Below are 23,514 nucleotides of genomic sequence, written 5' to 3' on the forward strand. Positions count from 1 at the left end.
CTTTTTTCTACCACATCTTTTCCTTCCCTTCGCCTCTCTATTAATGTGCTTGGACACAGAGCTCTGTGAACAGCCAGCCTCTTTTGCAATGACCTTTTGTGTCTTGCCCTCCTTGTGCAAGGTGTCAATGGTCATGTTTTGGACAACTGTCAAGTCAGCAGTCTTCCCCATGATTGTGTAGCCTACAGAACTAGACTGAGAGACCATTTAAAGGCCTTTGCAGGTGTTTTGAGTTAATTAGCTGATTAGAGTGTGGCACCAGGTGTCTTCAACATTGAACCTTTTCACAATATTCTAATTTTCTGAGATACTGAATTTGGGATTTTCCTTAGTTGTCAGTTATAATCATCAAAATTAAAAGAAATAAACATTTGAAATATATCAGTCTGTGTGTAATGAATGAATATAATATACAAGTTTCACTTTTTGAATGGAATTAGTGAAATAAATCAACTTTTTGATGATATTCTAATTATATGACCAGCACCTGTATGTATATATAGTTTTTAAAGGAATAAAAGTTTTTCAAAACCGTATGAAACCTACTTAAATATAAAGAGTTGTTGTTTTTACAGTACTAGCTTGCCACGTGCTTTAAGCTAGATTTTTAAAAGCTTTTTCCAAACCAGTAAGAATTCCTTTGTTCTTTTGAATTTCTGAAGAATATCATGGCTACTTTTTTCAATATAATGAAAGTCAATGGAGACTGGGCCTGTAAAGCTTCAAAAAAGAATGCAAAATCACCATAAAAATGGTTCCGTAGGGTTTGGAAAAGTGTGAGGGTGAGTAAATAATGACATAATTTTTATTTTCCTCTGAACTATCCCCTTAAACCACATACATCTTTAATCATTACATTCTCAATACTCATCATACTTTTAATCTGTTATTCATGAGAGGAGAGAAGATAAGAAAAAAAGAGAAAACATTCACAATAAGATGTCCGACTATTGAATAATGACCCCTTTACGTCCATCCCTGTAGTAAGGGTAATTAAAGTGCATCTTAGCATCAGGGTCAGTGCTTTTTCCAGGTGCTTCCTCCGGGGAGAGATGGAGCATGACGCCACAGTTAGACAGCAAATGCGCACGACAGCGTTCCCCAGAGAAAAAGCACTTAGCAATCCACAGCCTGAAATATTCAACAGGGCCACATCATTATCTGCTGGCAGGCAGTGAGGGCTACATCATACAGGCTTTATGATGTGGGCTAATCCCATATACAGAACGTTTCCTCATGACTGAATCAGTGTGTCCCTGAAGCCCACTGCCTCCGGCCTCATGCAGCAGATAAAGAGAGGATGCAGGGATCTGGGGTCAGGATCCCGCAAGTCTTTTGGACTTTCCCTGTTCATCCGGCTCATAATACTGTTTAGGGGCACCGACTTGAGGGCAGCATCAACTTCAAAACTGCTTTAAATATAAAGGAGAACTGCTTTAAATATAAAAGAGAGAAGCAGTCATTCCTGTCTCCTCCTCCTCTGCTTGTTGGTCTCTCACTCGCTCGCTCCCTCGCTCTCCCTGGGAGGCATGTTGTTGGAGAAGGTTGAGTCAGTCCACACTCTGTCAATGTCTTAATAGGATGAGGAGGAAGTATTTCACAGTTGCCCTAGATATTGCTGAAGGGGATGAGAGTCTGTACCCAGCTCTAATTTTTAACGTGTTTGTAAGGAAGGAAGTACACTTCATTAAGTGTCATTTCAGATCTTTACCGATTTAAACATCATATGGATGCGAGCACTTTTACTTTTTTTTTTTCAGTGCATATGCAAATGTCTTTTGCAGGCAGAATTAGATCAGGACAATATCTAAATTTCAACAAGGCACTTTTTTTTGTTCTTCATTTTGTTCTGTTCATTTTTCACCATTCTCTTTGTAATCTTTATAACCATAATTAATTAATTCTGTTTTGAATACAATTTTTCTAAATTATTAAATGGTATTTCTTTTTAGATATCTTTTTTTTCTGCATCAGACGTTGCCATTCATAATGTGCTTCAGGCAAAATAAACCAAAATGTTGATTTTAATCATAAAATAGTAATTATCATTATTATTATATAGTATCAATAAACTTAACTTTAAATAAAAATAATAAAAAGTTTAATATAACTCATAATATTATAAATTGAACAGAATTGTAGAATTGTCTTGTAAACATTATGATTTGGATCTGGCCTATTACAAACAACAAGACAGATTTGTCTTGATTTTATATAAATAATAATAATAAAATAAAACATTTTTCCCCCGATAATTAAAAAAAAAGAATAATAATTTATGAATAGTGGTTATGCTCTGGTTATGCTCAAACATGATCTTTCTGGGAACTTCAAAAACTAATTAGTGGACACAGTGAATACTTTTAGGTGATGAATCTTTGACTTTGCTGAGGTTGTACTCACAATTTTTCAATCTCAATTTATAATTGTTTTTAATCTTTTTTTTATAAACTAATTGACTTTGTTCAGAAAGCTTTATTAAAATAGCACACACGTTCACCTCTCTGAAGCCCTGTGCTGTGTCTAAAGATTAAATATTAAATAGATTGGCTTTAGTCCAGCATTACAGTCAAATTCATTATTGTTTATGCAATCATTAGTTCAAATGAATATTTCATTTTAACTGATAATTGTGTTTACAAAACTCTTTTAATCATAAACATATTTTCATTAACTTTTTTCACTTTGTAATTATTTTGTGAAAGTGTTTGCATGCAACAATAATTGTCAATTGTGAGTTTAATTACAGCACTTTTACTCTTCATAGTTTAATTATAATTTATCTTAGGTAAAGCAGAATAACCTCTGACATAACCATATCCTACTTCAATTAACAAAAGGAAGTCTGTTTGTCTGAAGGAAAACAGCTACAGTCAGATGCAATAATTTGTTTTATCCAAATTATACACAGAGTTAGGTATGTTAGATGTCTGCTTGTTGTAACGTGAAGTTGGAGGTATTCCTGTGAGTTGTTGGTGAATAAATCAGACCAATGACAGAGGGGAGTTGTTCAGGAGACCTATTTAAAAACAGATTATTATTGCAACTGTTTGGTGACATAGTAATACACAATTTTTGTTTCCAACTAGAGATATAATACAACTGTTATTATCTTACACAATTTTGCTTCTCAAGTATCTTATTTTAATGGTGTTTAAATGTTTTTACTGGAGAACATAAAAAAAAATACTCATTAAGAAAAAGACTTTTTGCACTTTATTGTTTTTCTGCATAAGGGTGCAGAATATGTGCAAGTGTCATTAGGTGGGTTGTACAGAGAGACTGAGCTCCATAGTTTCGATCCATTGTGATTTTATTCCATTCACACAGGATCTGCCCAGCTAAGAGTACAGACTGATCTTTGATGTACGGCCTGGAGCTCTTCACTCCTTTCAGCAGTCCCCAGTGTGCTGTGTCACAACCTTGCAGTCTCCCAGCCTTAATTCTTCTTTAGTTTAGCACACACAGAGAGAAAATGTTACTTTATTGAACATTTGTACGTGTCTTGTACTTCATTTCCATGGGGGCGGTTGTGGTACAGCTCGGTGTGGTTTCTCTTGAACAAAACAGAATAGACTAGAAACCCCGAAGGGAGTTTGCTTTAGCAGAAACTTTTTCTCTCATTAGACAGCTTCATTATCAGGCAGTGATGTGTGTTTGTGAGGAAAATCAATTGAATACAATTGATAGGAACCAACAGACCTGGTAGTTCAGATGTCAGCTGTATCAGAGCTGTGGAGACATATGCTATGTTCACCCTACTGCTTGGTCAGTCAGAAAATGATTTGTCATATTATACTGTTGTATAAATGCGATATCACACTCGTAGCCATGCAATATGGCTGTATATCAGCACGGCTTTGATTCGGGCATATGCCGCAGGTAATCACAGCGTGCTGATATACAGCCATATCGCATGGCTACAAGTGATATTGCGTTTATACAACAGTTTGATGGCACGAGTGTGTAAATAAATAAGAAATAACAACGGAGTGTCTTTAAACACACTCTTTTGTGAGAAACTACTTCTATCTGACACAGATTCAAATCTCAAGTTGACAGTTTAACAGTTGAGACCAAGCCTCCGTTACTAATTCTAAAATGTCACTTTAGAGCAAGTAACAAAGGAACGTTGAGTCGCTTCATTGAAATATGTAGAGTATTATGAGAGAGAGATCGACTGAGCAAGTGTATTACCTGCATCTAGCTGATATTCTTCAGGTCAATCTTATATTCATAATAACAAAATCAGTTTGAAGGAAAACGATTTTTATCTTTGTCCTTTTAACATTTAAGACATTCCCATGACAGCACTAGTTAATGCATTTGTCAGTTGCGTCTCGAAAGATGTTGTTTAAAGTAAAAACAACGTCCTTGTTTCCTTGTTTCAGTCCCTTTCAATATAAAAGTCTTTGTGACTGACTGACTGACTCACTCTTAAAGACAGTCTTTGACGTCATCTCATGGCATATTAATGTAACTTTCACTGAAGTCGCAATCACTTAGACTCTTTCTCAATACCAAAAAATATGGCAGGTTATTTATATAAAATATTATTTATTGAACAATAATATTTAAATGAACAACAGTAGCCATTATAACAGTATAAGAAGTAAAATAGGAAATAAACACAAGCAAACAGTTCAGTCAAACGTACAAAAGCAGCGCTCTATTATAAGACCAAAGATTGCCCGTTTGATATGAATTATACCTCCTGTTTAAACACTATCTACATAAGAGCCAGCAGCAAATTCCTGAAGGACTTGAGAAGATGAAGCTGTTCTCTGTAGGTACATGAGCACTTAATGGTCGCTGACGGCCTGGAGCTCACATCTTCGAAAGCATCTAAACAAATTTTCAAATAGGTGCTGTGGTTACAGATAAATTGCATATCTGAGGTCTAAACAACTACATTTTTGGCTAAAAAAAACTCTTAAAACTACCTTCTGTTACAAAATAACAGTGGTATCTATAAAAAAATATGGTGACACCATGATGACACTCACTGTGAGAATGCTGACAGCGAAGTGATTCAAACAGTGAAACGGTTCCCGTGGCAGATATACAGTATATATATATATATATATATATATATATATATAGCAAAAAAGAGATGTCCTCCCACTTTCAACTGCTTTTTTTCCAGAAAATTTCTTATTATTAGAAAAAAAATAGAAATCCTTGCTAATCTTCTGATGGTAAATTTATATGTCAGTGTTTGTAGAGGATGGGGTGTCCTAAAACCATTTACCATAATATTACTTCGCTTGACTCTTAGAGGACTTTGAGCATAATTGTAAGTTTGCTGCAAAATGAAAGCCCACTCATCTATATTTGATGGCAGAGCCACACGCAAGCTTATTAAGGTGTTCTTAAAATATGCATGCATAGATGCTCGTTATGACATTGACTTAAGGCGACTGTCGTGATCTTACTGTTTCTGTGGTTAAATATGCCTGTCGGGGCAGTCATGCCTTGGCCATTTGCATGACAGGTGCTGCTTTGCATCGTCAGCATTTCGTTTCTGTCGATTGAACCACAAACTACTTGTGAGGTACTGTTTACAAATTGCCTGAGGCAGGGCTCTATTGATATGACCCTGCCTGCAATATGTTAGTATAGTGATACATCCCATAAGGTCCCAGTGGAGCGTCCTGGTGAGGAAGGGCATAACTGCTAAAATTAATTGCTAGACACAGTTGCTAAATCCTGTGAACATGGATTCAGTGAGGTGGAGAACTCAATAGAAGTGCAGGTCAGCATTGACAATATGTTAATTGCTTGGATAGCGTGTCTTTAAGTGAAACCAGAGAAAACAGGCCTCAATTTTTTCTTTTTTTTCTTTCCTTGCTAGCCCTATAAGACAAGTTGTTCAGATTTTGTGCTTGCACTGCCAGTATTTTTATTGGCCCCACTACAAAATATGCACATATTTTAGTAACATTTTATATGAATCAGAAATACAGATATTAATATTTACAAAAACAGACAAAGTTTGGGTTCGGTAAGATACAGTATTTTAATGTTTTGAAAGCGTCTGCCCAGGCTATATTTATATGATAAAGTGAAAACACTAATATTGTGAAATGTTATTAACATTTAAAATAATGGTTTTCTATTTTAATACATTTTAAATCAAATGTATTCCTTTGATGGCAAAGCTGAATTTTCAGCAGCCATTACTTTAGTGTCACAGGATCCTTCAGAAATCATACTAATATGCTGAGAAACATTTCTTACAACTGTCAATGTTGAAAATAGTTATGCTGCTTGTTATTTTTGTCATCGTAAATGTCTTTACTGTCTCTTTTGATCAATTTAGTGCTTCATTGTTGAATAAATAATTCCTTTCACATAAAGAATAATGACCCCAAATTTTTTAACTGTAGGGTTTTTTTATTTTCAATAATAATATATATTTTTATATTGTGTTTTGGGGTCTTTTCATCATTTACTCATCCTCATGTTTTTTCCAAACCCGTGTGACTTCCTTCTTTAGTGTACCGCAGAACCAAGAAAGTTATGCAGGTTTGAATGACATGAGGGTGAGTAAATGATGACAGAATTTTCAAACTTTCCCTTTAAGAGCTTTTTAAAAAACAAATGTGTCACAAGTAAAATATGTACTAACATATAATAAAATATTTGCAATAAGACACAACTTTAAGACTTTAAGAGTGGGTGGTAAATAGTCATCTAATCACACAGAGTGTGGCAAGCTTATCAAGACACATTCCTTGCTTTGACTTTCCTCTGCCTTGCACTACAGCAAAGTGTCACATCATCATCCTAAGAGGTTATCGAAACCCTGGCATTACCAGCCGTAAGGGTCGCTCGTATCCACACATCACCTTTGAAACTACCTGCCATCTCCAGCTCTGCGGCAGAGTGGCGGCAATCGCATGTGATGAAGATGAACAGATCCGTGCGTGAAGTGCAGAAACGGCGAGAGCAGGCGGCATTACGCCCGCACACAAAATGTGAATGTGCAGAATAAAGCAAGGCATTATGGGATGCTAATGGTGTCATTCTCTTGCCAGAGAACCCGGAGAGGCCCGCTTGTTTCTATTCCGCAGTGAGAAATGAGCTCTTATCTGTCCTTCTGAAGATAAGAGGCAGACCTCTCTCTCTCTCGCCCCTTTTCTGCTTCTCTTTTTTCAGACTTGAAATTTACAGTACTGGCTTTCGGGATGAGGCAGCTCACCCCAACTGTTAGACTAGAGGATGACAAACATTCTGCCGCTGTTTTGAGATTCAGCATGCAAAACAAATTTTAGATGACAGAGGCACTTCCTGTCACACCATGGCCTCAGAAATACCCCTGCTGAAACTGTTGAAACTATGCACTAAACCACCAAAGAATGACAGTTCTGCTTCAACGATTGTGATGATGGTACCTTCTAGAATACTCTTATTTGAACGTCGCTATGTCGGCCTGTTGTGACTGTCACTACTCCCAGAAGTCAACATGATGAGTGACAAGTCCAGAGATCGATGGATGTGTCGATGCATGTTGAAATGTTGAAAACGTTTCATACTGCTTAATATTTTTGTGGAAACATGATCTTTTGTCAGCATTATTTAAAAAATAGCATTATTTAAAATTGAAATCTTTTGTAACATTATAATGTCTTTCACTTTTGATCAATTTAATGCTCTGTTGCTAAATTTATTATTTTATTCATTAAAAATTTTTTGGATGGTATAGTGTAAGTTTGTAGTTTGCAGTCATAAAAAGACCCATTTGAAATAACTTTTTAATGTATTTGTGTGTATCTTGCTTTTATTTGGCAGCATAATGTGTCTATTTCATGCTTAAGATTTAATGCTTTCATGCTAAATGATAGTTAACCTTAAAAAAAAGTAAAATTCTTTCATCATCTACTTACCTTCATGTTGCTCCAATTCTTTCTTTTATATTCCATGAAGCAAGGAAGTCATACAGGCTTTGAACAAGGGTTAAAATGCTCTGATATGCCTCCTAGAATGCTATGATTTGAACATCGCCAGGTCGGCCTGTTGTTTCTCAACATTCCCAGAAGTCAACATGATGAGCGACGAGCCCAAAGGTCGATGGATGTGTCGATTCATGCTGACGCAGTCAGCGGCAGCAATTCAGCAATACCACATGTATTCCCACGGTGGATAATATTTTATCGATTAGACGAGGCTTGAAATTTCTCACAGGCATTTAGCATGCCTCGCTTGCTGTAAATATAGCTGTTATGAGTTTATGTAGACGTGCTCAAGAAGACCTTTATCGGATATTGCAGATTCGGCTTCCATGGACAGTCTCTGGGTTTTATATTACATTGTTTCGCAATCAAACCATAATTACCGATTTTAGACTCGCATTTGCTCTGGATCTGCTTTCCAGGGCCACTCTTCAAAAGTCTACTCCATGAGATCAATACGGAGACACTTAAAAGCATAGCAGTGCCCTTAACCACAAAAACATTCGTTTTAATTAATGGAGCTTTGTGAATCAATCAATCATACATCATAAAAACATTCCACCTGCTCCCACAGGAAAGGAAATGGACTGATAATAAATGTTTAATGGCTGAAATTGAAGGTTGATTTTCTATTGGATTATACTGCTTTATAAATGCATCTGAGTAAAAGAGACAAACAAATGACGATCTATATGGAACGGCTGTTCTATAAGATCAAGAGTGTCATGTCATAGACATCCAGTTCAAGTGAATCAATTTATCTAAGGCTTCACCGTCAATTATGTGCACAGATCTATTTGAATTGTGTAGACAGGAAGTGCACATTTATACGTGTCACCTGTTGAAAGCAAAGTGTCTGTCTGGTCAGCTAGCTTGAAAACAAAACACTAGCTCTGTTGCAAACCCTGAGCTGTATCCGTAGGCAGCCTTTTAAAGCATCATCATAGGTGAAGGCTGAGCCAAAACGACCGTTAATGCTGCCTCCTGAGATATTGTATTTTATAACAATTGTATACAGTTATTTAAAATAATATAATTATGGTTTTATAAAACTGAAAAATAAAAACTGATGCACTCACACACACACACACACACATATGTAATCAAACATTCCTCCCATCTTGGATTTATTTTTCACTGTTATGTTATATTACTATTATATGTGACCCGTGCTGTCAATTTGAGTCAGAATGCACACGGGCTAATTTCGAGCTACAGGCAAAACAAGTGAAAAATGTGAGGTCCTCTTCTAGCGATCTCAATGCTCCAAATAGCAATCTAAAAGTGTCTTTATTTGTACGTTTTTTGAGAGGAGTACCTTTCCTTTGTCCTTGAAAAATGAAGTTTTTCTCTGCTCGCTTCTCAATGACTGGCGCTTCCTCTCAGCACAAGTTTGGTATCGTTGTAAAGCGCAGCATTCCAACTTTGTGAATATTCATAGCAAATACTCAATGGCACGAGTCTGAACCAATGAAATGTGATTTTTAAACTCATGCTGATGTAAACAAAACTCACGCTGACTGACAGATCCGAAGCGCGCGCACAAAGAGGCCGCGATCCCGATATAGACATATACACAGACTTACAGTATTTCAAGTAAAGTAGTACAGTAAAAATAAATCTGTCTTGGCGAGTATTCATGCAAACATTATCTGTTATGTCTTAAAGGGATAGTTGACCCAAAAATGAAAATTTGATGTTTATCTGCTTACTCCCAGGGCATCCAAGATGTAGGTGACTTTGTTTCTTCAGGAGAACACAAATGATGATTTTTAACTCCAACCGTTGCGGTCTGTCAGTCGTATAATGCTTGTCAATGGGAACTCCATCTATAAGAGTCAAAAAAATATGCACAGACAAATCCAAATTAAACCCTGCGGCTCGTGACGATTGGTTTGTGCGAGAAACCGAACAGTATTTATATCCATTTTTACCTCTAAAACACCACTATGTCCAACTGCGCAAGGATGCGCAAGGCAGTTGGACATAGTGGTGTTTTAGAGGTAAAAATTGATATAAATACTGTTCGGTTTCTCGCACAAACCAATCGTCACGAGCCGCAGGGTTTAATTTGGATTTGTCTGTGCATGTTTTTTTGACTCTTATAGATGGAGTTCCCATTGACAAGCATTATACGACTGACAGACCGCAACTGTTGGAGTTAAAAATCATCATTTGTGTTCTACTGAAGAAACACCTACATCTTGGATGCCCTGGGGGTAAGCAGATAAACATCAAATTTTCATTTTTGGGTGAACTATCCCTTTAAGTGAACATTTGGGAACATCTGTTGGGGAAAATCTGATGTGTAACATTATATTAGATCCGTGTGATACAGTAGGTCTTAATATAGGCTGTCTGTTTCATTAATGTTAATAAAACAATTGTGGAATTATGGGAAAAAAAGTTGAATATATATTTTTTTCCTAGATATGGGTTTTGACTTGGTTTGTGCCAAATTTGATGGTATTGGTATATTTGGTTGCTAGGTTATTTTGTTTTACCTTCAGAAAACTCGATTTTTCTCAAAACTGACTGCTGACCCTATTGACTGTAGAATCTTCCTAATTAGTCACTTATGATGTTTAGCTGTCAGCTCCCTTTGTAGGGAGCAAGACTGTTCACTAGGATTTAGAACAGTGCATTTGAATCTGGGTGTATTGAATTTCCATGTTTATATTCTGGACTATTCAACCCCATGACTGGCTGAATTGATGATAAGCCACTAAGGGCAGAGTACCTATGATAAGAATGAATAAATAGTCTCAAAGGTTAGCATACAAACCGTTTTCTACACAAAACCTTTGGCCGTATCTTTGATGCAGCTTGATATTCAACAATATCGATTCTTGTCAGAGAAAATTCACACACATTCACATGCTTGTACCCCTTCCAGCCCATTAATATTTCAGATGATTTGATTACATAATGATAGTTATTAGGCTGGTACTTCAGACAGATTCGATAAGAATGAACTTAAAATGGCTGCCTTGGGAAAAAAAAAAAAGCCCCAGTGCCTCTGAAGTGGATAGTTATGTAAAAGCTCTGTCATCCTAGCCTCCATGGGATGGTGTGTACCCTATCTAATCCCATTCTAAATATTATGCTAATAACTAGCCAGAGCCCACGATAATATGACTCATAGTGTGCAGTATTATATTGAGTTGACATGTTTCAAACCTCTCGTGTATGAAGGTGAGCTGCATTTCCTGAATTTTTTTTTTTTTTTTTTTTTTTGAACAAGGTTGTTTTGGTGCCATGTTTATGAATACATAAAGGGTGACATTTGTATTGCACGGACAAAGCGTGACATTTGCACTGGTACAAAGCCAAACATAGAAGTATGTGTGCCAGTTTATTATTCCACTTATATTTTTGGTGCAGTTTGTATTCTGTCATAAGAGTACTTTCATGGGAAACTTCAAAAGCATCAAAGTCTTTTACATTCCCACCATCCGATCTCCTTCATATCATGTTTTGATTGAGCAGGAAAATCTTTTTCCAACACTCTCTTGCAGGGGACGTGGAAATTTTGATCTCCGTGGAGAGGATTTTTTTTCACAGGTATCTCAACGTACTTCAGGAAATATTGCTTCAGGAACTCTATGCTATTGTTTTATTGGGCAAATAAATCAATAGTTGTTTTCTGTTGTTTTCTGACTCGAGAGGAAAAATGAGCACAGTAGGGCAACGAATTGTTTGCTTATGCGGCACACATTAGCTAAGTGTAATTAGAGTTTGGTGAACAGATTTGTGCTTGGGTATTAGAGCATAGCCCTAAATTACTCGTCTAAATCATGATTGTTTGCTCCTTGCTGTGTTTCTATGTAAAAGCTTGTTTTTTGTCGCTTGTTTTTGTGTGTGTGCACGCGTTCCTGTTGCATTGTATTAGTAATTAATTTTCCACATCGTTTTTCTTAAGTGAGACTAACTTATGTTTACCTAACATCAAAATATGAAGTATTCAGCAGATTTGGTGAGTCATAGACTGATTGGAAATTAGTGTGGTTTAAAAATAGCCAGAACCATAGGTTGGTGGGATTTTGTGTGTGTGTGTTGCGAGAGCCAAGCATTGTTAGACCATAAGAATAAATATTAACAATAACACCACATGGAAAGGCCAGTGGATAAATATTTTGACTCACTAACTGTATTCCATTCGGGGTAGCTTGTTTTGTTAAATTCAGATGCAATTGTATGAGAAAATTGTTGAATCTTTGCATTGAATCTGGAGGGAATTGTGTTCTAAGAGCAGGGCTGTACATTAACTCTTTTTGCACATAGCACTGGTGCTACAGAAGTTGAAAGTTTTGTAGCACAGGCCAAAGAATTGTAGCTGCTCTAAACTGAAGAGAAACTTATGGATTTGCAGGTGTTGTGAGCATTATTGAGTCTGTTTCATTCATACTCGTAGCTGGAGGGTGCCCTTGTGCAGAAAGTCCACAAGTGAGACTCATAGAAGTCATAAAACTTATGGACAAAGGCATCCAGATATCCCTGTAGCAGATGACTGATTTGGCTGATGAAACATGAAGACAATAAACATACCATTGCGACAATACAGTATGTGGTTTATTTGCGTTCTTCTAGACATCTCAGGTATTTTCACAGGAATAAAGTATATTTATAATGAAATGCTTATCAACCTAGCCTTTATCACCGTATATAATACTATAAAATAATATAATTTCTGCCTCATTCTATGATATGATGCCATGTCAGATGACAAAAGGAAGTTATTTCAAACACTCGACTGACGTTATAAAGTGAGTTTGGAGTAAAAACATGCCATTAAATGTTCTCTTTTGTTGGAAAACAGGTTTGTAAATGTCTCCGGAATGGGAGGTGGGGGTGCCTTTTGAGGCCAGGGGAGTGAGGTTTACATGCACAGCTCTTACTAGCTTGCCTCCGTTACATAAACACTTTACATTACAAGTTTGGAATGATGTTTGGCATGTGTTGCTTTTTCAAATGCATGTTTTATAAGTGACTCAAACAGCGCTGGCAGAGATGGAGCAGTATTTTCTGTGAACCAATCGATCTGCTCTGATCTCAGTGCTGCACATACAGTATACTTATTTATTTTTACTTTATTATAAAACCGGGGCGGATATGAGGCCCCAACACACCATCTATGCACCCTTTTACTTCAGTAACCCTTATTTTGCTGTCTCTTTTTTAAAACACTCAACATTCTTTCTACACTTTTTAAGTAGACTGTATGTCAAATTTTAATTAAATGTAACCTTTAAATGTTGTATTTTCTCATTGTGAACTAAAACAATGAATTCACAAATAAATCTAAAATAACTGGGAAGAAAAATTCCTTCAATTGTTATAGCACCTCCAATGAACATATCTGACGAGTTACCTGGCAAAATCTTTGACAGTATGCCACGATCAGCTAATCTTGCAGGCCTGCTTCCACAATGTCTATACTGCACAATGAATCTCTTATTTACATTGTGTCTACACTTTCTTTGTTATGAGAGTATTCTCGAGCGTGTAGAACTCAGCACTGAGTAAAAACTCAGTCGTTTTGAGCGGTGAGTGGATTCTGACTAACTTAAACAACTCTGATTGGTCATTGTGTTCAAGAGATCAACAACTTTGTCTCTGATTGGCTACATTGCTCAACGCTGCAAAAGCACGTTGTAAATAGAAACCTTTGATGCTCTCCAGAGTGCAAATATGTATTATTTTTACGTATTATTATTTTTCATATTAACAAAGTAGTTGCTGTGTGTAAATCAACGCCATCACTGTTAACTGGGAAAGTATCTTTGATTTGAACTGGTCCTCTCCTAACAAGCTCACAGCACCCTTTGTCCGACAGGTGTTTTGGGCACCTTTTGGCCAAAGCAAGGGTCGTCATTCATTAACACTGCCTGTGTACTGTATGTATACATCTGTGTTGTTTTGTTCGTGGGCTACACAAACAATTTTACGAACAAGTTGTCATGTGACTTATTTTACATCTTGTAAAAAAGGGGCATAATAGGTACCCTTTAATATTGAAATCTTTGACTTTTCATTGGAAACTTTATCTTTGCAGAACTGAGCACAGTTTGAGACATTGTTGAGATCTCTTATGCAATTCTAGTGGAGATGCATAGGAGATAATGGGTCTTTTTTTTTTCAGGAGAAGGATCTGGGAAGCAAGTCCAAGCAATGTAAATTCAATCTCCATTTAAAATTATTGATCTATAAGAGAAGAAACTGATATATTTACAAGTTCTCATTTATGATGTTTCTTTCTTATGAGTAGATAAAAGCAAAAAAGGAAAAGAAAGAAACTCCCTGTCCTTGTGTTCTGAAATGAACTCATTTATGTTACTGTAAAAATCTATAGGCTGTTAGTGTAATCAATAGTTCTTTCTGTGCATGCATTGAACTTACTGTGAACTTTCTGCATTTTTTAGCTTGGCACTTGGGACCCCATCCACGGATTGAACGGAACACTGACAGATCGAAAGCTGGAAAACAACATGCGTGGGGTTGTCCTGCGGGTGGTCACTGTACTGGTAGGTGCCATTACAGCATTACCAGTCAAGTCAAGTGCTTTATACGTCATCTTACAGCTACAATAGTCTTCATAACTACAAAGTTTTACAAGATGTCACTGCTCTGATATTCACTGTTGCTCATAAATGACATCAAACTGACTTAATTAGGACTCCCCTCTGTTTGACTGGACCTCATAAGGTTGAAGTAACCCCAGAGTAATCCATATTCATTCCAGTGAGCTCCAGAGGTCTGTTCACATCAAGTCACCGGTCTCCAAGTTCATTAAGAGTGAATTTCGGGGTACGATGAACGTAGACCAGGGGAGCTGGGTTATATTGAGATTTGAGTTTTGCTATCTTCCCTCCAGCACCGATTTGAGTGAGTCCCTGGAGTTCTTTAAAGATTCAGAGGTTTAAATTCTTCATATCCCTGCTTTGAAGTCAGTCGGAGAAGAAAGCGGTGATGCTGCTACTCTGCGTCTTTTCTCTCTCTCTCTTTACCCCTCTTTTTTCCTTTATTCGGTGATTTCTCGCCCTGACAGAATGCTCTGTGAATAACTTGCGTCCACAATTGCTAACAGTGAGCAGTCGGCGGAGGCTGTCATGTTAATGCACTCCCCCTGGTGGCATATGAGGCAGGGGACTAGAACTGAATGCACTCATGCCCATGTTGGCAAACTGTAAATACTGGCGGACAGTAAGATGGTCTTGAAAGATTGTGTGGTTCAGAACGAACCTGCAGACTTCGGTAAATATTGGTCAGTGACCGTATAATCAAATTTGGTCAAATATTTAACAAAAAATACCACACAAGCGCTAAGTGGATCCATAGAATTTTATAAATGATGAGCTAGCTAAAGTCTAACCAAAATGTAAATATATATATATATATATATATATATATATATATACACACACTACCAGTCAAAAGTTTGGAATCTGTAAGATTTTTAATGTTTTTAAAAGAAGTTTCGTCTGCTCACCAAGGCTGCATTTATTTAATTGAAAATACAGTAAAAACAGTAATATTGTGAAATATTATTACAATTTAAAATAACTGTTTTCTGTTTGAATATATTTTAAAAAGTAATTTATTCCTGTGATCAAAGCTGAATTTTCAGCATCATTACTTCAGTCTTCAGTGTCATATGATCCTTCAGAAATCATTCTAATATGCTGATCTGCTGCTCAAGAAACATTTATTGTGTACAACTGTACAAAATATTTGTGTACAATATTTTTATTTCAGGATTCTTTGATGAATAGAAAGTTCAAAAGAACAGCATTTATTTGAAATATAGTCTTTTGTAACATTATAAATGTCTTTACTGTCACTTTTGATCGATTTAATGCATCCTTGCTGAATAAAAGTATTAATTTCTTTAATTTCTTTTCAAAAAAATAAAAATAAAAATTCTAACTGACCCAAACTTTTGAACGGTAGTGTATAATGTTACAAAAGCTTTGTATTTCAGATAAATGCTGTTCTTTTGAATTTCCTATCAAGGAATCCTGAAAAAACTGTTTTCAATATGGGAAATGGGAAATGGGAATGCGGGGGCACCGCGATGCGACCGCAAAGGGTCAAGCCCCCATGACTAAAACAAAAACCTGTAAAATTGAACACTAATCTTGTCTTTGGTGTGTGTTGTCTCACTATATATTCTAGTCTATGTGCTATCATGTCAATATTCGGCTGTGTCTATTAAGAATGAAAGAATGTTCAAAGACTCCTGGATAATAATATAACGACTTTTATTTGCAGTTCACAGGTGTTCCAGCCGAACACTCATTTACCGTCTTTCCATAGAGACTAATTGAAGCTGCAATGTCTTTAAGTGCAAAATTGCAATTTCTAGTTCAAACATTGTATTAAAATCAGGATGAATCGTTGCTCAAAAATGAAGAAAAAGCGAAGTAAATGTGCCAGAATAGTTCCATAGACCCTTGTGGTGAAACATATGGTTAGGGAAGCGGGGAGCTTGAAACCATGGGATATGTTGTCATTTGTAAAGTAAACCTTCAGGTGGATAGGGGAGGCATATGCTCCCTGCTGGTGGCTGATGGAACGCTCCCTTTGGTCTTACTGCTAACTGGTAGTGGCCCACCGGCTCCTTGCAACTTAAACTCCCCACTGCTCCCAGCTGCCCCAGTGGCAGGCGTGTCAGGATACATGACGTGCCAGCTCTGACAGCTCTTCACCAGTCTGAGGAAAGCTGGTACTGTTCCAAACACAAAAACTGACTGAGAACACACACACAGCTGTTATGAAACCTTGCAGTCTCAATGCACCATGACACATGTTTTTGACTCACTCACCAGTGGATCATAGCTGCATGCAAGAGAGAATCTTCAGAACATCTGTAGAAGATGGACGAAGACTCAAGTCATATAGTATATTTATATAAATTAGTAATCAAATAATATATATATATGTATTTTTTAATATAAAATTATGTGAAATATTAATATGAATTATTAATTCATATACATAATGAATTGCAGTAAAGACATACAGTAAAAAAAATATTGTGGAATATTATTACAATTTAATTATTTTTTTGAATATGTTTTAAAATGTAATTTATTCCTGTGATGGCAAAGATGAGTACTCCAGTCTTCAGTGTCATGTGATCCTTTAGAAATAATGCCGAGCACCAATGGTTCGAGGACCCAATAGGTTATTTGCACATGATGTCTGGGGGTGGCACAAAATGCAAATGGAGGGCAAGAAGTGATTTTCTACATAGGGAAGCACTATGAAACGCCTATGTTTTGCGTTGTTGATTGTTGCTCTAACCGATCAAACTGAGAAACCACAAGGAGCTTTTATCGTGTACCAAAATTTGTCGTTCGTCATTCAGGGGGAAAATGCAAGAAATTGACTGAAAAACACAGGAAAAAGTGGCTTGTAATCCTGCGTCTGTGGTCAGGAGGAGCCGAGTTGGATAAAGTTTGTGTGTGCAGTGACCACTTTGTTAAAAGTTAATACAACTTGAGGGAAATCACGCCTTAAGTCTGATATTTAAGGGAAAAACTCAAGTTGCTTTATGCAACCGGGCACAGGAAAAGTTGCTTACAGTCTCAAGGATAGGAAAATATTCCAATTCAGTAGAAAAATCGCTCCTTTATAACGGAAGGATCACGTCCAACATATGTTGTGATTTTCTGTTTATACCTCTCTCCAGTACATTAAGGTCTTTCCTCCATCTCGTCCATTCTGCTTTTCACTTCCTGCCTTTCATTTGAATTTCGCACGTCATCAGAATCCCGTGATTGCAAACAAGCTATTGGAATTGCTCCATGGTGCCTTCAGTCTGTTCACCTCACCGGTCGCACCGCCCTAAGGACGGCCCTGGTTGGGTTTTTAATGTAGAGTTGAATAAATTAATAGATCATCACGTCATTGACCCACATGCATGCCCGCAGCAATAACACTTGAACAACACAGGATGATGCTAATTTTAGTGACATGCATTACCTTTGCTCCATGTCTGCTATCGATTTCCATAGTAGAGATTGTCCACAAGATCGGTGTGAATTTGAACCACTGCATGTGTGGTTGGGTGGAAGGAATGGTCGTATAATGAGGGAAGGAATCAATGAAACATGGGTTGAACACGCGTGTGGGGAGCCGTACCCCTTCTGGGCCGGCTCAATAAGAGCAAGGCTACATCTCAGTGTAGATAAAAAAAGATACTAGAGGAATCCTGTTAAAAGGGTCATTGTTGCTGTGCTTTTGCCCCTAGTCTAAGTGCTACAGATATTCTTCTGATCATGCTGATGGCCGATTGGTCCGGGAGAATCCGGCAGGGGTCTCATACAGGCCCCTCAGAGGGAGGTCTGATAGATGGCACCTCTTGGCTATAGTGCGAGTTGGCATGCATATCCTCACTTCCTCTAATAGCTTATTGAGCGAGGGGGGTCTGGTGAGGATTAGAAAGCGCTGGCTTAATGTGCAGGCTGCATGCAGTCAATAACGCTCCTTCCATGATAAATCTGCCTGACATATTCCCAGAAACACTTCAGACATCAATAGGGATTTGTTTAAGAGAATATGAAAAATAAACAGCAGGCTATTATTTTCACTGGGCCACCGGCGCCACGCTACCGTGGTATTGGTTCGCAGTGGAATGTGAGCAGAGCTGCTGAAGACTCTGGAGGAAGATGTTTGCTGTTCACATGTTGGTTGGTCATCAGCCTTCAGCTAGCAGCTGTGTGTTGAATACAGCCATTCAGGCCTGTGAAAGCTCCTTGCTAAGCTGAGCTCCTCCAACTTCTGACTTAGCAAGATTGTGTTCAGCAAGAATTTAAAAGTCTGTACAGATAAATAAGGGAATTTGATTTGTTTCTTTATAAATGCATATTTTATCAATACTCTGTTGCTGACTTTCATATAAAAATTTTAAAAAAAGCCAGGAGGACCGACTTAGTGGTGTTGTCAAGTAACAAAACAAAGTTCTGGTTTATGATTTCCAGTAAACTGTGGATTCAACTACATTTAAGCCCCTTTCACACAGAGATTCTGGAGAGAAAAAAAAACCCTGATAATGTGTTCCGGGATTGTTGATTTTGGTTCATTCACACTGCCAGTGATTTTCTGATAATCTGTGCGTGCATTCACACATATACCGTACAGATCCTTTACACTTGATTTTAAAGGGAACGGAAAGGAATGTTTTAAAAAAAAAAGTTGCATTTACTGTTATTTATGTGTAATGAAAGTCCACTGAGGCAAGCATAATGAGAACCCATGTGCAGTTTATTGGTGTGATACCAAACTTAAACAAAACATAAACTTAACTAAAACATGACTTGACTTGAAAATAACCATAAACATAGACTTAAGCATAAACATGAGCATTGACGTGAACATGACCTAAACATAGACTCACCAAACAATGGATTACACGAACAAAACTAGATAAGAGACAATGGTAACATGAGGAGGACCTTTAGTAAATTTTAGTCTGTTCCTCACACAAATCATGTGTAGCTTCTGAAGACTTTGAACTTTTTGCCCTTTTGAAGTTTTCAAAGTCAACATGAACAGTAGTTTTATTAAAAAAATATTAAAAAATAAAGGAGCGTTTACCATCTTCACCATCTTCTAGTTCTGTTTGGAAAGTACAACCCAGAATAGGCTGCTTCTTTGAATATGAGAGTGAAATCTTGAGTCTGGAATAATATTGAATACATGATTGTGATTTATTAAATTAATGTGGTATATTTTGACTGTGTATGTTAAGAAACATAAGAAAGACAGAGGAATTAGGGCTTCCTTTGGTCTTTTTGGTTTCGATCAAGAAGGCTAGATGAACCATATGTACCCACAGTGATATTAATCCGGCCCTGAAGAGGGAGAAAACTCCCCCCCTTTGTAATTTTGAGTTTTTAATTTCTTGAATCACTCTTCAGAACCTAGTTTTGTGGCCCTAAAGTCGGTCTTAAAGAGTCCTTTCAGAAGCCTCCTATTTTAAGAAAATCCCTCAACATATACTCCTTCTACCCTACCATAGAAACTTATTTGTTATATCTCCTTCTCCTCTATATCAGTTCAACTGATAGGTTTGTGAAATGTGTACTGCAAATGTACATATATCTCTGCCATGCTTTAATAATTGTGGGAACTTGCTTGTCCTTGAGACATTTTCACAATTCAGTGTAGCTGTCCGCATTACTGAGGACATTTCCACTGCTCGCATAGAGTCTCTCTCTAAACTTCCTCCTTATAAAAATAAGCATTTTCTCTGTGTGACCTTCAGAAACTCTCCAGAGCCAGTTTGGCAGTGTATGACAATGTTTGTAGACCTTTTATGAATCACCAGTAGGCCCAAAGCTCAGACTAAATCCAAATCGCATCATATCCACCTCCACAATAGTCTGCCAAGCTGGTTTTGGAGATCCTTGGAGACTCCACTTGTCTTTATCAGTGGAGAACGACTAATCAATTCAAATGGCGGTCGGTCTCGCTGCTTCAGAAGAACGGTTTCTTCAGCCATAGGCAGAGCTAATGCTTGTATGATGAGAGTGAATCTGGGTATATATTTTTTTCATTTAAAATCCTTCTCGTAAAGACTTAATTTCTTTGATGTGAGCACAGTAAAACCTTAAATCCCTAATTGAGCATTAGGGATCTTATGAGTCAGTCAGAACCCACTATGAATTATGTATGACTGACAGCACCATCAAGTTAAGTAATGTTTTGATAAATGTGAATCTTTATTTAACATTGAGAGAGAATGGTTTTTCAAATCCGTTTTCTATTGAATATGACTTTGTATTATTATATTTTAGAATATATTGCCTACATTTTCATTCCAAGAAATTCAGAACTGATTTAAAATGTTGGTAACACTTTTACAATAAGGTTCATTAGTTAACATTAGTTATCTACATTAGTTAACATGAACTAATAATGAATTGCATGAAATGAATTGCACTTAAATGGTGTTTATGAATCTTTGTTAATGTTAATTTCAACATTTACTAATACATTATTAAAATCTTGTTAACATTAGTTAATGCACTGTGAACTAACATGAACAAACAATGAACAACTGTATTTTCATTAACTAACGTTAATGAAGATTAGTAAATAGAGTAATAAATGTATTGCTTGTTAGTTCATGTTAGTTAATACATTAACTAATGTTAAACTAATGAACCTTATTGTAAAGTGTTACCTAAATGTTTGAAGTAAACTGTGCAAATCTCTGGTGAAACTTTCACTACTCATAGTATGATAACATTGTGATGGAATGTTAATAGATTAATTAGGTCTCTAGTGAGGAAGTACTGTTAAGGCCTATCTTGTCCTGGTGTGACAGTGAGACATGATCAGCTTTTAGTAGACTAAATTCAGAATTTACCTATTATTTGCTTGAAAAAAGCAACATTTCCACTTTGAAATGAATCAGAGAACGATTATGGTACAATATTATGATAAAAAATATAAATGTGCATATTTTTAAAGTATAATTTCTGCATTGTCTTGACATAAGCTTTTCAGTTTTATTTTTATGATTACTGTTTTGTTTTTGTTTTTTGTCACAGTCTTTATATGTCAATAGTATCATGCGGATTATTTGTGATTTTTAGACAAAAAAAAAAAAAAAAAAACTTTAAGGCCAAACTAAAATAAAGACCTGCTGTGTGAAATTCACTATATCCTTTCCCAGGGTTCCTTTCAGTTCTGCTTTGGCTGAAGTTTAAACTTCTGGCCTTTGTGAGGCCAGCCCAGATCCTCCAACTAATAAGCACCTCTCAGCATCGCCTGTATTCTCTGTAAAGATTCACGCAACTACCCTAAAAACAAAGCTATACATATTTACTTCCCTCACATTACTCTTGATTGGATATGACATGGCACTAATTCCTGCCTGACTTTTTTTTCTCAGAATTATGCCACAGCTCATAAGGGGAGGTTAAAGCCAAGTGACATTGCCTCCTGCTGAAAATAAAATCAAATTATGAGCATTAGCTAAGCCGCTGTAGGAGCTTATGCGTCTCCTTCAGGTAAACACTTGTGTCAGCTCCAGGAATGGATCTGCCACCCTCAGAATCATGAACGTCAAGCTGTGTTCTCAGTAGACTATTTATGATACCCTGCTGACTCTAAAAGAGGTGCCCTCACTTACTTCAATGTCCGTAGGCATTACCGTCGGACTATTTTTGTGTGTGCGTTTTAATCCTCTGTGACTGCTGCTTTTAGCTAGATTATTTAGTCCCTTTATAAGCTGAAATAATGATTTCTGTGCTATTGCTCATTCCAGGAAGAACCATTTGTGATGGTCTCAGAAAATGTGCTTGGGAAACCTAAGAAGTACCAGGGGTTCTCAATCGATGTTCTGGATGCTCTGGCCAACTACCTTGGTTTCAAATATGAGATCTACGTGGCCCCTGATCACAAATATGGCAGCCAGCAGGCTGATGGGACCTGGAGTGGTCTTATTGGAGAACTGGTTTTTAAGGTAAGACATACTGTTTATCTATATTGTGCAAAATCTGTCTGTCTGTCTACTAAATATCTATCTATATGTCTGTCTACTGCTTGTCTATTATTGACATTTTTGAAATTCAATTATAAATGCTGATCCATAATGTGTATATACATTAATGGTCAAATGCTGCATGGCCAAAACTTTGTCGACACCCTTTATAATAACAAGTTTAGCTATATTATCCTCATTCATTTTAATTAACAAGTGCAAGAAATCTAGAATATACCATTAAAATCTCATTAGAAAAACATACTTTTTAGTCAATTGAAAACGGTCTTCACATATTATATATACAAAAGGCAATATTTCAAGTGTTAATACATTTAAAGCTCAAAGGACCATTTCAAACTATTTTAATGATGCAGAATTATTTTAGCACAGTCAGCACTGCCTTTGATTTGACTAACATAATACAGTCTGGCTGAATGCCGCAGATTTATGTGCTTTCCTTTGGCTTTCTCAAACTATCTTGGGCTTTTCAATTTCCCTGGTATTCCCAAACAGTCTGCACTGCTTTGATAAAAAGAGCGCAGATTTCTTACATGTGAATGAGGGAAAAACCTCATACTGAAATGTTGTCCGCTAAAAGATAAACAAAAGGCAAATCTCACAGCAGTGAGAGGTCAGATACACATTTTCAGGGCCATTACTCCAAACCTCCCGCTGCTTTCCATTCCACAGCTTTTTCAGTTCTGCGACACACCTCCATCCCTACTGCTTCCTGTGCTGAGAATATTCCTCACCAATGTTCAGTCAGGGGAATGGAAACATGAGCCACAGTGTACTGCCGCTTATCTTCATTTCCAGAGAGATAGACCAAAATGCAAGGAAAATATTAAGGAGCTCTAATCCCATTGTTACGGTCTCTGTTGACACATTGTTTTCCAGCAACTTCACATCTGTGTGCTTTCATGATAGACCAGACCTTTGATGTTTTATTGAAATTCAGTATTTCAGCAAAAGAGTGTTTTTGATTTTTCCTTTGCTTTTTGTCTTCTAATCGTGTAAAGTCACGATTAAGGCTGTTATGACATGATACAACAGGCCAGG

At 36.9% G+C, this 23,514-nt stretch overlaps 1 protein-coding gene across 5 annotated transcripts in view; it reads left to right on the top strand.

Moving 5' to 3' along the window:
- grid2 (glutamate receptor, ionotropic, delta 2) overlaps positions 1 to 23,514 on the top strand; it is a 434,613-nt gene that overhangs the window by 312,482 nt on the left and 98,617 nt on the right. For all 5 annotated transcript variants that reach the window (XR_007931154.1, XR_007931155.1, XM_051901960.1 and 2 more), the window contains 2 exons: positions 14,378 to 14,479; positions 22,237 to 22,434. Coding sequence is in view for 3 of the 5 variants with exons in the window: in XM_051901960.1 (XP_051757920.1) it covers positions 14,378 to 14,479; positions 22,237 to 22,434 (300 nt within the window). In the remaining 2 variants the exon portion in view is untranslated. The remainder of the gene's footprint in view (positions 1 to 14,377; positions 14,480 to 22,236; positions 22,435 to 23,514) is intronic.

The sequence above is a fragment of the Ctenopharyngodon idella genome, chromosome 8, assembly GCF_019924925.1.
Source record: "Ctenopharyngodon idella isolate HZGC_01 chromosome 8, HZGC01, whole genome shotgun sequence".
Taxonomy (NCBI): domain Eukaryota; kingdom Metazoa; phylum Chordata; class Actinopteri; order Cypriniformes; family Xenocyprididae; genus Ctenopharyngodon; species Ctenopharyngodon idella.